The 16,921-nt window shown below is 43.9% G+C and overlaps 1 protein-coding gene across 2 annotated transcripts in view; it reads left to right on the plus strand.

Moving 5' to 3' along the window:
• Positions 1-16,921, plus strand: part of LOC109902052 (OTU domain-containing protein 7B) — a 31,511-nt gene that overhangs the window by 2,726 nt on the left and 11,864 nt on the right. Inside the window, exons 2-5 of one of the 2 annotated variants that reach the window (XM_031786750.1) lie at positions 15,038-15,258; positions 15,700-15,882; positions 16,128-16,355; positions 16,547-16,648. In XM_031786750.1, coding sequence (XP_031642610.1) covers positions 15,174-15,258; positions 15,700-15,882; positions 16,128-16,355; positions 16,547-16,648 — 598 coding nt within the window. In that variant the 5' untranslated portion in view covers positions 15,038-15,173. The remainder of the gene's footprint in view (positions 1-15,037; positions 15,259-15,699; positions 15,883-16,127; positions 16,356-16,546; positions 16,649-16,921) is intronic. The other variant, XM_031786751.1, reaches the window with a different exon arrangement.

The raw sequence follows: 16,921 nt of genomic DNA on the forward strand, positions 1-16,921 counted from the left end.
GATCCTTTTTCCCCCTTTCCACTCTCCTTATCTAGCACTCTCTCAAAGCTCTAGTCTAAATGGTTTGTCACTGTACAGTTTATAAATGCTCTGAAGTGTTACATATGTGAAGTTATGAGTTAAGGCTAAACCCCCTCTTCATCTCTCTCTCTCTCACACAGGCATTTAGCCTACCATTGTGTTGGTTGGCTTTAGCCATCATAACTGTCTCTGTGGGGTAGGAGAGACTGAATATTATATTTCAGTGTGGAACCCTGCTGCCGCAGCAACACCCAGTCTAGAGATACAATTTTAAAGCGGCCTCTCGCTGGGCTCCCCCAAACAGCTGTTCAGTAAGAGTGTGTTTCAAGGATCCAGTGTCAGCTTCAGTGCCAGGCCCATGTAGATTAAAACTATTCCCATAGGATCCCTCTACCCCCACAAACAAGGTCAGATTAATAAGTAAATAGTTGAGTGCTTCTCCAGGTTAGTGGGACAACTGCATGACTCTGCGTCTCTTATTGCCTCTGTGTTCAAGGATAGTAATTTGTCCTACCACGACCAAATGCTACAGGGTATGCAATGCAGATCTAGGCTTTTATAGTATCCCCATGCATGCAGGAGTCACCCCTTCCACGCTGGTTGTTGCCAGCTTATTGTTCCAGCCAACATAGGCATTTCGTTGCTGTCATCAAGGAGGTCAGACCTTGGGTTACCAAAGTTAACCTGGACTCCTGAAAATAACAGGGTAGAGGTGGCCTACATGGGCAATTCATCATTTTGGGAGAACTTAATTGAGCAGCTGACCAATTCCGCCATGACTTTAGTTTTGGGTTAACCGAGATTACTTAGGCCTAGTTGCTTACTATGACTGCAATATTGTTTGTGGTTATCTCACCTAGCTACCTTAAGATGAATGCACTAACTTTTAATTCGCTCTGGATAAGAGTGTCTGCTAAATTACTAAAATGTCAAATGTAATGTAAACGTTAACATGAATGGACACATCCTGCCCCCCTTCGTGAAGAAATTCTCTAATTAGGCGACAACGATTTATTCTTCAGGTTCGCTCTGGTGGTCACAATTACTGCTTTACACAGCACATATAGTCTGCTCCATACATTTTCATAAGACTTTATAACCATGCCATGTGAGACATCTAGAATTCCATCACCATGCACCCCTGCATCCTTGTTTGCCAGCACACATCATGGCCCAGACAAGACTGTACCAGATGTGCTTTGGAAGAAAAAACATCCCCATGATTCCTCAGCAGAGGGGTGATCAATAGGAAGCTTGTCTCTGAGATCCTGTGCACCCAGACTGCGACTCATAAAAACCCTGTTCAGCCCCACCCTCCCCTGCGTGCCTGGATGCCTGCCAGCCTTTTGACACAGCAGCCAGGGCTTTTTGTGTCAGGGTGGCGAGGCCTTCAAAACCATGCATCAGCAATCACACCCCGGCCTCTCCCCACGTCCCTACCTAGTACCTACCTCCTTTGTGTTCAACCAGAGACTGGGTGCGTGTGCCCAATGCTTTGGGATACTCTGACTGGTTATTTTCTGTGGGGGTTTTGTACTCAACTTTGCTATGCCAACTCTTTTCAGAGGCATCACTGTGGTATGATTGAAGGATGTTGAAAACATTGAGTTCTGATATAAAACAATGGGACACATGCTCACAGTTTTGCTTTTCGGAAGCATCCCCAAAATTATCTCCGCATCGCTCTACGGATGTGCCAACCGGGTCAAAAGGTTGTGGGTATAGCCAAATAGAGGGGTGAATGGGTACAGAGGCTAATCGCTTGCCCTCTCACATAAAAAAAAAAAGATCTACAATCCCGATGACTGGGCCCTCTACCCAGAAGGAAGCCATGGTAAGATCACAGGGCCGCTGGCTCCTCACCCTGCCTCTACAACACAACAGCAGTCCTTCCCACTCTCTCCACTCTAGATCCAAGACAGAACAGCAGTAATCCTATCCCCGCAGGAGAGGAGCCTCTTGCCCAGGGTGACGTAAAGCCACCGCACTGCCTTGACTGCTAAGCTAGCACCACGTGGGGATTCACGTGAGCATTAATGCCCAGGCCTGTCACTGCTAATGCTTGTTTAACCGCTGCCGTTAGCCTAGCCACGGACTGCTTACAGGTTCGGTAGGACCTTGCACATACATAGGATGGGCCTACCCGATGTTGAAAATAAGTTAATTCTATCACAGCCAAACAGATAATTTACCATTCATTTTGGGCTGACAGTATTCTGACTTGAGATCCACAGGTGCAACTCAGCATTAATCATAATTTAGGCTAATGTCAATGGGAGACTTAAAATTCACGATATTAACTTCGATATTGCCCATTCTGATCATAATGGTAGTAGGTCTTTGAACAATTGCAATTGAGCTTTTTTTGTACAAGAAGGTTGTTGTTGCCTCCTTAAAAAGATATATACATAACAAATCTATTATAGGATTTATACTTTGACTTAATTTACAGGTTTTGTAATATGGTCAGGATGTGTGCTGTTTTTGTTTAGTCCTGTGGTTGTTTCCACCGAGCAGTGCAGCCAAAGATGCAGGTTTGCTTCTAAGAAATATCCGATATGCGTGAAGGAGCTAACTCCCACCCCTTTAAATGTGAGTTATGTAAGCCTTAGCTCATTGTTCTATACCCACAACAAACCATGTTTTTGTGAAGTCTCATTGGCATCTACAACACATTGATGGCCTTTGCATGTTAAGCTACTGGGGAAAGCATATATTGGTCAACATTTTAAAATTCAGTCTCATGCCTCTCACTGCCCTACCCCATAGGGTTTAATTGCTTTTATAAACTGGGTGGTTAGAGGAGCCCTGAATGTGGATTGGCTAACAGCCGTGGTATATCATACCATGGGTATGACAAAACATTACATTTTTACTGCTCCCAATACATTGGTAACCAGTTTATAATAGCAATAGGGCACCTCGGGGGTTTGTGGTATATGGCTAATATACCATGGCTAAGGGCTGTGTTCAGACTCTTCGCGATGTGTCGTGCCTAAGAACAGCCCTTAGCCATGTATATTGCCCCCCCCCCCCCATGCCTTATTGCACAATTTCATCCAAATAGGCTAGCTGTGTTCGGGCGATGCAGAAGCTGGCATTTCTGCACAAAGACATCAATAAAGAGCAGCTAGTGCCGTATGAGGAGTTACCGCCCACGGTGTGCTGAGTTTAGGTTGGCAGTTCTCCGGTAATACTGAAACCAGGGCAGATTGTTCCCGGAGTCCAGCTAAACAATTCTGCTGCAGTCCTTCATTGCCATAGCAGCGCTCTGCTCGCACTCTGCAACTGACAGAATCAAGCTATATTATTTTGTTTATCCACAGCATTGACATGTAAGCAGATGGGGACAAAGTGTAGGCCTAGTCTCATTACAACACACACAAATCAAACATGCCCTCGTAAATTGTCCTGTTACTCCCTTTCTGCGACCATTCTCTGTGAACTACCCCTGTGTCCTCACAGGTTGCTACATGGCACAGCAAGGCACAATATGGCATGGGTCAGCACCGCATGGCACGGTGTGGCATGACACAGCATGGCACGACACTGCATGGCACACAGCACTGGTCCGAGGATATGTCAGGGGCTTCAGTACTGTTGGCTGCTGCCTCGGCATCCCACATCCCCATCTGAAGCCATCTGCTATGAGTGGCTGTTAATTAGCACTGCTTCACTGTTGATGACTGACTGACTACAGCGACAGGCCCTGTGCACAGGGCAGGGTTACTTCTGAAGCCAGGCACTGGGCAGCTGTAATAAAGTGCCCAATGGAGCATGGTGGCAGGAGAGGAGAGAACAGGCTGTTCTGAAATACTCCATGCCATATGCACATGACCCCCACCACCAATCATGAACTGGGGGGAGGAGTTGAGACATCCTTTTCCTCACTTGAGGAAGACCGTTTGTTTGTAAGTGAAACTTTGTTGAGACCTCGGCCACAATGCTTGGCTTAGCCATGACGTCAGCTCTCAGACACTTTGATAAACAGTTTATCTGGAAAGCTATTACTCTGCACATTTGAACTTGGCAGTTACTGCCATGCATGTCAACGAGGAAATCGTGCCCCTGTCTGCCAAAAAAATTTGACTACCAGGCCCCCTAACCCTTCTGTACCCTACTGGAGTTAGCCTACACTGCAAGTTGCTACTGAAAAGCCTGCAGTAGCTAGTCCTACACTGTCAGAGAACACTGCACACCTTACTGGTGGCATAACCCATTTACCCATTGAAGTTCAGCAGATACACCGGAGAGAGCGAGCAGGAGCCTGTCAGGGATGTTTTGTGTTTCTTGTAGACAAGCTTTCCCGAGCCATGACACTTGCAGACATAGCTTAGCTGTCTTGATTGTTCGCCGGAACTTTTTGTCTGTTTCCCCGCCTCTGTTTTCTTTCAGTTGTCTGCTGTTTAAAAACTTTACACAGTGGGGAGGTGATATGTTTGTTTCATGATTATGGAGGGGTATTTTTAGGCTGTGAAAAGTCTTGTAATTTTGGCACCTTGCAGATAAGGGGCTGGCTTTCTGCATGTGTTTCTAGCTGTGGTGACAAACCGTACAAACGTAAAGTCTCCTTTTTTTCACAGTAGAACATACAGGGTCGACAGTTAGCTATCACATGGAATGAGAAGCTTGAGTATTTAAGGAGTGAGGGAAGACTGGGATCAAGCGTTACTGAATGCTTACAGCAGGCTTAGACAACATGTGGGATCCCCTTATGCCATTCAATGTTTGATGCCACTTTGTTTTTTAGCCTCCTTCAGATGGGATGTTGTTGATGTGAACTTCTAGCTATGTTCTTACAAAATAGATTAAATCATGTATGCTAATATTGCTTAGTCTGCTATGGACTAGTTTTATCTGAGGCATTTTGGGGGCTAAAGAGTTGGTGCTGACGAGCTGAGCCAGGTGTGTGTGGACGAGAGGAAGGGTGAAAGGGGCAGTTTTTTTTGGGTGATGACTGGAAATCTCTAAGCCCTGGCTCCAGCAACATGCCCTCTCTGAGGGTCCCATGGAGTCTCTGACATCAGCTCTATCTCTTTCTCCCCCTTTTCTCTTTCAGTTAGCGCATGAGCAGTGTTCCTTTGTATTCAGTTGCACAGCTTACCTCAGCTGGTGTCCAAGCCTTGATCAAGACTGGCATCTCTGAGTTCATGAATGAATAGATGATGACCAAAAGACCTGGCCTAATTCGAAGGGAAAACAAGTAACAACCCTTTGTTTACCCGAACTCTTGCGCCTGTTGTCGCATTACCATATTTTGAGATCTCGATTTGGAGAAGGGAGAATAGAGCAGATGCAAAGTTTGGTTACAGAATGATGGTTTGTATTGTATGTGCCATCGACACCAAACTAAAGCTTGCTTTGCTATGGAAAACCAATTTTTCACTAATAAACTCAAATCAGTAGTTTTCATTGGCTGACATCTCAGAAAATATTCCCGCTCAAATTGTGCATTTCATAGATTTTTCTCCAATGACCAGCTTAAACAAATGTTCTTTGACCAGAGAAAATGGTCCAACTCCAATTAAATATTGATTTGGCTAAGATCTGGAAGGCATTGAAAATTGGAGACATTAGTCTCGCCACCTGAACTGGTTAAGCACATTTACTTAACCAAACGGACAAAACATTGACGGTACCATTAGCAATACACCAATTTGCTAGCAGAACAGGAGTATTTCATATTTAAAAAATAGATTATTGTAAAGGCGAGATGTGGAAAAGATACTACAGTATGGGCTTGTGTCTTCTCGGCTCCTGTCTGGTCACAGATATTGCTGTGTTCCTGCGCCATGTTTAATGGGCACTCAATGATTTGCATTGTGTTGACTCCCATGGTGTTACGTTGCATAGCGTAGCATGACATTGGGCTAATGTTAGACAGCTCTGTCTCTTATGATGTCCTGCGATTCGTTGCCTTGTAGTGTGTAGCCTATGGTCTTGGACTGTGCTTCTTTGTCCAGGGCTCCTGCCTTTTATGTTTCTGCAGCTATTCAAAGCAAGAAGTAGGTTACTTCAGTTGAGCTGCGTTATGCTGACTTGTACAGCAAAGACCGTTGCTGCTGTGCGGTATGCTTAGCTGTAGTTGCAGTATTCTGAAGCTCAGGAGGAACTGGGTAAATGGGCTTGATTTGACTTCATTCCTCCGCCAGACAAGCTCTGCCTCCTCAGAAGTAGCGGTGCAGTTATGTAATGAGCTAGTGGGCTCAGCTTCAGTCAGTAATCACACCATTGTTTTACTTCCTCTAGTTATGAAGTGTCTGTACTCTGTTTAGTCACTTTATGATCTCTTGATCCTATTTCTGACTGATCCCTGGTCATTTGACTTGCTGAGAATGAGGGATTATTAGTAAGGAAGGCTTGGGGCTATTACATGCTCATAAGATTTTGCTCTTTCTTTTAAAGCTGTGATTAGGCTAGCCTTATATGCGATACAGGGTTTCCAAGTACAGTAATAGCTTATCAGGCTATAGTTGACAGTCTAGTATGCCACTTCATAAAGTTCATAAATCAGTCTAACCAAATAGCTTAAGCTGTTTTTCCAGCGTTTTTGGCCATCTCTGAGCTGCTGTGCCTTGGGCTACTGTACCACTTCCTAACCCCTCTTCACCTTTCCTCCAGCCCAGGGGTATGGGCCTACCACTGGGCAACATTTATCATCGCTGACGCAACTCACACAGCCTCTGTTGTCTTATCAGCCCTTCTATATTATCACTCGTGATTTTTGCAGTGGTGAGAGAGTGTTTCACACTCACTGAGATCACAGGGAAACGTTGATTTAAACTAAAATAGAACTGACACATTTAGAGATGTGTTCATCCATCTTGTCCTGACTGAGTATGAAATGGGAATAGAACAACCCAATTGTCCATCTTTGGAAAAGGCTGACTTAAGGCGATATGTTGATGACAATGGAACAATATAATTGTGAAGCCTGAGTATCTTCAGGTGGTACGGTACAGTGGCTAGCCGTACCGTTTTCATATTGGGCCTCAGGCTTTAGCTGCTCTCCCTCTCGACTGTAAAGTGAGGTTCATTTTTCACATGATGAATGACTTAGTGGGCCAAATGAAATGGCAAGTCCTTCTGCTGTGCACTAGTGACATCCAACAACCCTGTTCCCACTTCACTGGAAGTGCAGATCCCTCTCATTTTGTAAGGATGCATAGAGGGCTGACTCTAACGAATGACTGCCCTTAAAAAGCTCATTCTCATTTGGTCATATAGTCAGTCTTGTCCAAAAATGAGATTTGTGAGTTTTAAAGAAAAAAAAAATGGAATAAAGGGTACTGTAACAGTTTTCCTTGGGTTAAGTTTATTTCAATCCTATCCACAGCTGGCAGCACCCAAGTGAAACCTCAATTCGGAATGCGTAGCTGCACGCGACCCCATCGTATTGTCCATGGTCAAATTGGTTTCACATTGGATAGTTCCCAACTAGCCCCATAGGGATATCAGTAAATTACACAATGTAGGCCTACATGGGACAATATTTTAATGTCAGTAGCTCCCAATTTCAATGACTTAACCTCAAACGTACTATAGATTGTAGAAGTGCATATACAAATATTGAGGTATTTTAATGAGACAACTAAAAGATTGCAACATGAAAATATTGTCCCATTTACATTGCACAATCTATTGGTGGTGCTTAACTAGCCCCAGAAATGGGCTATCCAATGTCAAACCAATTTTGCCACAGTTGCACACCGGCCTGCTAATTGGTAAAAGAAGTTGGCTAGCACTAACTAGCCTAGTCAACTACAAGACACAATACCTGGTTAGACTGTTTCAAGTTCTGTACGCACGCTTGTCACGTGGGAAAACACACACAAGGCACCCACATCCCCCCCCCAAGACGACTCTACTTTGGCTTCAGTCATGGCCGCTGCATTTAATGACCAAGCTGATAAACGAAGCCAAATCAGGAAGTTGAACTCCCTTTAATAATAGCCTCAAAATTAGGTCTTTTTGCTTCATGAGGTTCTGAATATGACTATGTGAAGGGTTGGCAGAGGTCACCAAAATTCTGAAATATCAGTTATTCCAGACCTGTGCATCTTTCTTAGCAGTAGGCCTACCAGTTGATTTGATGCTCCCCCTGTGCGCTACCACAGGCAATGCAGATTTATCATGAAAGAGTGCCTGTACAGCTGGACCTAATTTCTTGTCCAGGCTTGATGGAAGTTGGTGGAGCAAGATGTCTTGTAGGCCTAGATAGGCAAGTTTTCTTAGTGCTAGGCCTATAGTGGAGCAAGTGCAAAAAACACATCTAGGTCTTGGTGTAAGCCTACTTAAGTAATGTAGGTCATATTGAGAGACCTTACATGATTACACAATGTGACATGACAAAGCATTTGGAGCAGTCCCGCCCTTAATAACTAGGCTATAACCTAGTCTTTCTCGGTCTTGTTGTGCTAAACATTTATCTTAGGCTAGATCACTTCCTATAATATCTGATTAATTTTAAAGCAATTGTTCTATAGACCTATTCCTGTTTGGAATGATATCTCTAGTATTCTTCTGTGGCTCTCAGCTGCTGGTGTGGCAGCTCTCTTGTTTTAGCTGGCTCACACCCCAGGTTATGTAGCTGTGTGTTAGACCAACATGGCTCCAAACTACTTGCCAAGGAGGCCTCTGCTGTTTCAGTGACTAATAATTGAGTGTCATGATTTCAGGCCTTGCCCCTTTTGGGTCCAATTTATCATTCAAAATGTGTCAAGCAGCACCATCTTTTTTTTCTATGTTAATTTGATTCAGTGTTTGATTTTTAGGTTTGTACTAGTCTCGTGACAACAAAAACATTTCAAATGTCTGTCAGGAGACTGGGATATGACGGATAGTGTGGAACATTTCTTCTGTTGTGTTTTTTTTTGTGTACTTGTTTTGTTTAGAAGAATCACGATTTTTGAGGGGTTCACCTACACCTGCCCATGTATTATTTTGAATTTCAGAATGGGGGGGTGTATTTGGCCCATAGACTTTCCAAGGCTTGCAGAGCGAGAGAGAGAGTGAGGTTGGGGTGGGAAGCTGCCAAACAGGATCCGCTTCTCACACTAGTCCAACATCTCCCCGTCCTCCACCCAGAACCTAATGGAGTAGCTGGCCAGAGGTTCTGGGTTGCTGACATTAGCTTTCTACTAACCTGTTAGTCAAAGTCAGATTAGCACCGCATTGACTGTGCTTACACTCAACTCTCATTTCTCCTAAGTCACTTGCAGTATGTCTGTTCTTCACATGCTTAAATTAGACTTCTCTCAGTCTCTGTTTTGGTTAGCCTGCAGTTTCACTGCTGGAAGCCTATACTGTAATGGAGGTTGTCTCTCCATCCCTTGTTTACCTCCATGAATCTTCCACGGGCCCACACAATGGCTGCAGCAGGCCGTGGTGACCATGTCTGCTTCAGTGATCCAGGCCTCTCCCAGGGTCAGCACCCACGTGCTAGCAGCAGCTTCCATTATGTAACCTCTCAGACAAAAGCCTAGCCGGCCTGCACACATCACTGACTGCTCTGTGCTGGCAGCAGGGCCATTATGCTAGTCAGGTCATCGCTTGGGTGTCTCTCACATAACCTAAACAGGATTGAAACTATTTTCGGGAAATTCTGACTTAGTTTCAACCCCTGTTCTCTTACATTGCTGTCAATATTTGCAGACACAATATTGACATCAATTTGTTGTCTTTGTCGATTAATCACCCCTAGCAGCCATCAACTAATAATTTAGTGGGACCCTTCCCTAGTTTTGTGGCCCTCACCTCATTGTCAAGAACTCCTGCTGGTTGATGCGTCAGAAGCTGAATGCGTCCACAGGAATGGATGATGTTAGAGGCTGGTAATAACAAAGTCCTTTCACTGGTCTGTTGGGTCCATTCTGTCCACAGAGCGACACATTACCAGCAGGCATTGGCACTAGCTTGTCCGTTGATACATCATTATTTGTTGGACTTAGTTTGCTCAACTCCCAGCAGTAGGTGTAATAGTGTTTCTCAAACTAATCATGTCAAAGTTATCTTTATGAGATGCAGGAAAGTCAACACAACAAGAGGCTTTGTATGGAGGCCAGGGCCTAGGGAGATATTGTCCTGCTGGCTTTTGCTTCTCTCACTAGTGTAAACACTAACCTACCACCAGAGCCAGAAGTACTTGTCCACTCAACTCCTGTCTCTTTTGAATGATGAGTATACTCACACAGCCTCTTGCCAACAGATGTACAGTGCCTTCGGAAAGTATTCAGACCCTAGAATTTTTCCACGTTTTTGTTACGTTACAGCCTTATTCTAAAATGGATTAAATCAAATAAAAAATCCTCAGCAATCTACACACAATACCCCATAATGACAGTGAAAACAGGTTTTTAGAAATGGCTTATTTACATAAGTATTCAGACCCTTTGCTATGAGACTCTAAATTGAGCTCTGGTGCATCCTGTTTCCATTGATCAACCTTGAGATGTTTCTACAACTTGATTGGAGTCCACCTGTGGTAAATTCTATTGATTGGACATGATTTAGAAAGGCACACACCTGTCTATATAAGGTCCCACAGTTGACAGTGCATGTCAGAGCAAAAACCAAGTCATGATGTCGAAGGAATTGTACATAGAGCTCCGAGCCAGGATTGTGTCAATCGACATATCTGGGGAAGGATACCAAAACATTTTTGCAGCATTGACGGTCCCCAAGGACACAATGGCCTCCATTCTTAAATGGAAGAAGTTTGGACCCACCAAGACTCTTGCTAGAGCTGTTCGCCTGGCCAAACTGAGCAATCAGGGAGGTTTCCAAGAACCTGTTGGTCAATCTGACAGAGCTCCAGAGTTCTTTTGTGGAGATGGGAGGACCTTCCAAAAGGACAACCATCTCTGCAGCACTCCGCAAATCAGGCCTTTATACTAGTACTGCCACTCCGCAGTAAAAGGCACATGACAACCCGCTTTGAGTTTGCCAATAGGCACCTATTGACAATGAGAAAGAAGATTCTCTGGTTTGATGAAACCAAGATTGGCCTGAATACCAAGCATCATGTCTGGAGGAAACCTGGCACTATCCCTAAGGTGGATCATGGTGGTGGCAGCATTATGCTGTGGGGATGTATTTCAATGGCACAGACTGGGAGACTAGTCAGGATAGAGGGAAAGATGAACCGAACAACGTACAGAGATCCTTGATGAACACCTGCTCCAGAGCGCTCAGGACCTCTGACTGGGACGAAGGTTCACCTTCCAACAGGACAACGATCCTAAGCACACAGCCAAGACAATGCAGAAGTGGCTTGAGTAGCCCAGCCAGAGCCTGGACTTGAACCCCATCAAACATCTCTGGAGAGAGCTGAAAATAGCTGTGCAGCAACGCTCCCCATCCAATCTGACATAGCTTGAAAGGATCTGCAGAGAAGAACGGGAGAAACTCCCCAAATACATGTGTGCCAGGCTTGTAGTGTCGTACCAAGAAGACTAATCGCTGTCAAAAGTGCTTAGTAAAGGTTCTGAATACTTGTGTAGATATTTCAGTTTTATATTTTTGTTGTTGTAAATTAGCAAACATTTCTAAAAACCTGTTTTTGGTTTGTCCTTATTGGGTATTGTGTGTAGATTGCGTTTAAAAAAAATGTGTTTAATCAATTTTAGAATAAGGCTGTAACGTAACAAAATGTGGAAGTATTTTCAGAAGGCACTGTATAGTTTTGTTGAAGGGTAGGCTGGCTCCTATCCACAGCGGCTTTGGGAAAAGACTAAGCCTTGATGTGATGTGTATATGTGAATAAGAGTGCATTTCTACACAGCAAGTGTGTTGGATACCCTGCAAAGAAGCTTTTTTTTGTGGCCGACTTTGGAACGAGGGCACTGGAAATACTCTGGTTTAGAAAGACCTTTTGTCCTGTTGACTTTCTTCTCTTGCCTGCCTGTGTGCCTTTGTTGTAAGAAGAGAGGGAGAGTGAGAGAGAGGGATGGGTGGGTGTTTTTTAAAAACATGATTCATCAGGTGCGGTGGTGAAGAATTCACTGAGTCAGAGCTGAGGCAAGAATAGAGGGTGGATGAGCTGAGGCATGGGTGGGGCTAGATGACTGCAGGTAACACAGATGGTAGTCCACTCACAGCTTGAACTTCAGTACCTCAAAGCCGTAACATGGAACATTTGACCATATAGCACGCTATGGTAGGGCTGTGCGGTATACCGTTTTTTTGCGATCTACCGTATTGATGCACAGGCCGGTTTGGGTTTTTACTTTACCTTCTATAACGGTATTTGAATGTTTGGTTTGTTAAATGGGATGCGTAGTGTCTAACGTCCATTTTTTCTAGTGTACTTTGCTACTTGAGTCATCTCTCTCCACTCTCTGCCACTTTCCAGACAGGCCTAACCACTCAAGGAGCGCATTTGTTTATCCTTGACCACGAGACACTTGCGTCCAGTCTGCATGGTCAATGCAGCATATGCAACCATGTTGATGACAATGATGCAGTTGTCACTTTTAGCAAGTTGTTCTTAAATCTTGTTAGCCGCTAATGCTAATCGCTAGCTAGCTAATACATTTACTGAGTAAGAGCAACCGAAAGCTAATTAGCAATACAGCTAGTTAAAACCAGTGATGGTGTAGACCTATATCAGCATGTTGTTTGTGCAACAGTATCTTTGAAATTGAAGAGGTGAACGCAAATTAAGAATATTTTAGCTACATGAAGTAGCTAAGAGATCATTCAATGTAGCCAATGATTATAGGGTCCCCTAGGAAACACCTATCGTCAAACAACACTATTAAAGTGCCCACTATTATATTCCAACTATATAATTAGAATATACATTCTATTTCCATGATTCCAACAGTTTACCCAAGTGTTTTGCTCTAAATTGCAACATTTGGTAAAAAAATAAGGCCCACATTGGTTGCCCATATCGTGCAGCCCTACATGGCAGTGTAGAAATGATCTCAAATGCTGAAATTGAACGTTATGATTTTCTTTTTGGGTTGAAGTTGAATTGAACAGTATAAAACAATCAGAATGGAGACTACGTTGTTTGTGTAATTCTGTAATTCTATCTTGGCAGGGTAGCCTAGTGGTTAGAGCGTTGGACTAGTAACCGGAAGGTTGCAAGTTCAAACCCCCGAGCTGACAAGGTACAAATCTGTCGTTCTGCCCCTGAACAGGCAGTTAACCCACTGTTCCTAGGCCGTCATTGAAAATAAGAATTTGTTCTTAACTGACTTGCCTGGTTAAATAAAGGTAAAATAAAATATCTTGGCCAGGTCGCAGTTGTAAATGAGAACTTGTTCTCAACTGGCCTTCCTGGTTAAATAAAGGTGAGAAAAAAAGACTCCATTGAAATCACTTAGAATGTATGTGTTGCCACCCTAGGGTCACGCACTACTCAAAGCAAATTTAGAACTTTTATTATTAAAAAACATAAAATAACGTCATACCGTCAATAAAATAAATAAAAAACATTATAGTAATTTGGCCATATCGCCCAACCCTATCCTAGGTTACCAAAGGATGTTGAAGTACTGCTTTAGAGAGCATAATCTCAATTCCGATATTTATAATGAACAAAAATCTAAACGCAACAACAATTTCAAAGGTTTTACTCAGTTACAGTTCATATAAGGAAATCAGTCAATTGAAATAATAAATTATTTTGGCCCTAATCTATGGATTTCACATGACTGGCAGGGGTGTAGCCATGGGGGAAGCCAGGCCCAGTCAATCAGATTCCCCCCCCCCCCACCACAAAATGCCATTATTATAGACAGAAATACTCCTCAGCATCCCCCACTCCCCCTCAGACAATACTGCAGGTGAAGAAGCCGAATGTGGAGGTCGTTAGGCTGGTTTGACGTACTGCTAAATTTTCTACAACGACATTGGAGGCAGCTTATGGTAGATACATTGACATTAAATTCTCTGGCAACAGCTCTTGTGGACTTTCCTGCAGTCAGCATGTCAATTGCACACTCCCTCAGCTTGAGACATCTGTGGCATTATGTTTTTCATATGCCACACCTGTCAGGTGGATGGATTCTTGGCTAAGGAGAAATGCTCACAAACGGAAGAAAACACATTTGTGCACAAAATCTGAGAAATAATGTTTTTGTATGGAACATTTCTGGGATTTTTATTTCAGCTCATGAAACACGGGACCAACCGTTTACATGTTTTATATTTTGACGTATTATAGGTCACATATTGGCACAGTGCTACAGCCAAACTGCCTTATGGACTGAGGCTTCTAGTGTCAACATCTATCTTATTTCTGTCAGGGACATTTCTATTTGTCCTTGCACTTGTATCGATTGCCCTCTCCATCTCTCCTTTCAATAGCCCATCTGTAGAAAATGTATTGTTCCCCAGTCTCGATGGGGGTCATCGTTGCTATTTGCTACTCTTAAAAACCTCAGTTACCATAGTAACATGACATTTTGCCTGGTCCAGTTATGCCTCTTTTCAGTCATGTGCTTTCTATTGCCTATGGATTGCTGTAGTTTTGGACTTTTTCTAAACCCCAGTCATTGTTTGAGTACACCAGACCCTTTGTGTGCTGACTCTCTAAATGAGACTTCTTTGTGCACTGTAGTTCAGAGTGTGCCGTGTAGGTAGAAAACAACCTAGAGACCCATTTGCATCATCCCAACATGTTATTTTGTTGCTATGATTCAATGCAAATGTGAACACCTTTTTTAATTTGCTCAACAGCTCTGTGAGCAGCCTACCACAACAGTGGTCATGGGTGAGTGAGATGTGGCCAGGCATAAGGGTCAACAGGAAACTTATTTTCCACAGAGATGTTGCCCTTTACCAAAACAGGCTTACACGTGGGTACTATGAAAGGGTCAGTGGGATTATGTTCTATCTTTTTTTGTGTGTTAGCTGTTAATAAGATTACATTTAACACACTTGAATCCTTTTTCCTGGACCAATAACATTCCACAGTACCTGCATGCTGTACAAATGGATCATAGTTTGATGCCAATTGAGGTTTGCATTTTCATCCGTTTTGCTTATTTTTGATTCTATTCAGGTTTGGCTGGACGTGTAAGGCAAGTTGAAGAGCCCCTCTCCCCCTTCCCCTTGGTCCAGTGGTCTTGTTGGGGAGGGCGGATCCCCTGTGTTTTCCTGCCCTGATGCCCCCCGCCGCCCTGTAAATTCATGATCACATGACCTTGGATATGGACGCAGTCCTGTCCGACTTTGTCCGTTCCACTGGAGCCGAACCAGGACTAGCCAGAGACCTGCTAGAAGGTGAGTTGCAAGGCATTCTGGGGTAAAATAGATGGTTTTATGGCCAACTGCTTGTGAGAGGTATAAATTGAGCAGTGCACCTCCCAGTTAGAGCTTTTGGTAGCTCTTGGTTAGGTAAGCTATCCATGTAAAAGGAGGAAGTTAAATCCAGAAGAGACTCAACTCTTGTTGCCTAGCAGCAGCACAAGTTGCAGATACGAATATGGGTTAAAAATGTAATGCACTGCAGTAGCTATACGGCAGTGAGAGACAAGACGTGCTCAAAATTCAAGTATTTACTCAAGCAACGGAAAGTGTCAGTGGCCTTTACATACGATAACAGTCGCCATGGTTCTGTTGACATATGGTAAATATTTAAACTAATGACTGTTGTGTGGCTCTGACTTTCATAAAATGCGTTGGCTTTTTCGGTCAGGTTTGACTTGTCCTTTTCATTTGCAGGGAAGAACTGGGATCTCACTGCCGCCCTCAGTGACTTTGAACAGCTGCGACAGGTGCATGCTGGGAACCTGTCGTACTCTTTTGCTGAGGAGAGGACGTACCCAGCCCCGGAGAAGGAGATGGCCAGGGTGGGGCGGCCCCTTCTGCACCGTCAAGAGGAGGTGCTGCAAGGTGAGAACAGTGGTAAGTGTAAAATAATATTTTGGGCATAATGTCACTTACCCACAACCACTTATCTGTTGTCCTCTTGTTCTCCTCATTGTGATAAACTATAGAACCCTTTTTGTTTTGTTAATTCACTTTTTGTTTTTGACAATTCTCAAGTCAGGCTTCCTTGTGTACTTTCCCCTTGTCCAATTTCTCTTTCCCACCCCTTCCCACAATTAACCTAAACTCCTCACTTTCTTTTTTGATACCTCCCTCTGCAGCCACAGAGAAGCGTCTATCGAGAGGCATCTCCCATGCCAGCTCTACCATCGTGTCCCTGGCACGGTCACACGTCTCCAGTACTGGCAACTGTAGTAGTGAGCCCCTTCTGGACACGCCTTTGTGCACATTCCAGCTGCCCGACCTCACTGTGTACCGGGACGACTTCCGCGGCTTCATCGAGAGGGACCTCATTGAGCAATCTATGATGGTGGCCCTAGAGCACGCCGGTGAGTTTAACTGCACGGGTCCCACTGCTGCCACCAATTACAAATAAATTACTTTATTCACTTCTGAGGCAATCTTGTTAATTGTGTTGTCTAGATGACCGTCTACACCGTAGTTTCTCAGTACTACACGTGCGTTCTGAATTGTTTTTAGTGTGAGTGAAACCGCGAGTGACTGTTCTGTTTACGTTAAGGCCGACTCAATTGGTGGACACGGGTGGGACCTAACTGTCAGAGTCTATTGCCATTGGCAACGAGTGGGGACGGAAACTGCCTGTTGCATGCAGCGTCATTGGGTGAGTGTCATAGCCTTTCAAACAAGATCCAAATCTAACGTGTTAGGTCATACTCTCCTATGTCAATCAATGATGAGAGCTTCATTGTTAGCTGAAAGTAAGCCCTTGTATAATTGTGATACACATTATAGCTAAGCGGCAGTGTCCTGCTGGAGAGGCTTAGCCCAGAGCAATTAATTAGGACCCAATTGAGGTTTAAGCATTGTATGCAAAATGCCTTGTAATCCATCCTTAGAAATTGGGCTTTATTTGTGATAAGGCCCATAATGGCAG

This window comes from Oncorhynchus kisutch, linkage group LG13, assembly GCF_002021735.2.
Source record: "Oncorhynchus kisutch isolate 150728-3 linkage group LG13, Okis_V2, whole genome shotgun sequence".
NCBI lineage: Eukaryota > Metazoa > Chordata > Actinopteri > Salmoniformes > Salmonidae > Oncorhynchus > Oncorhynchus kisutch.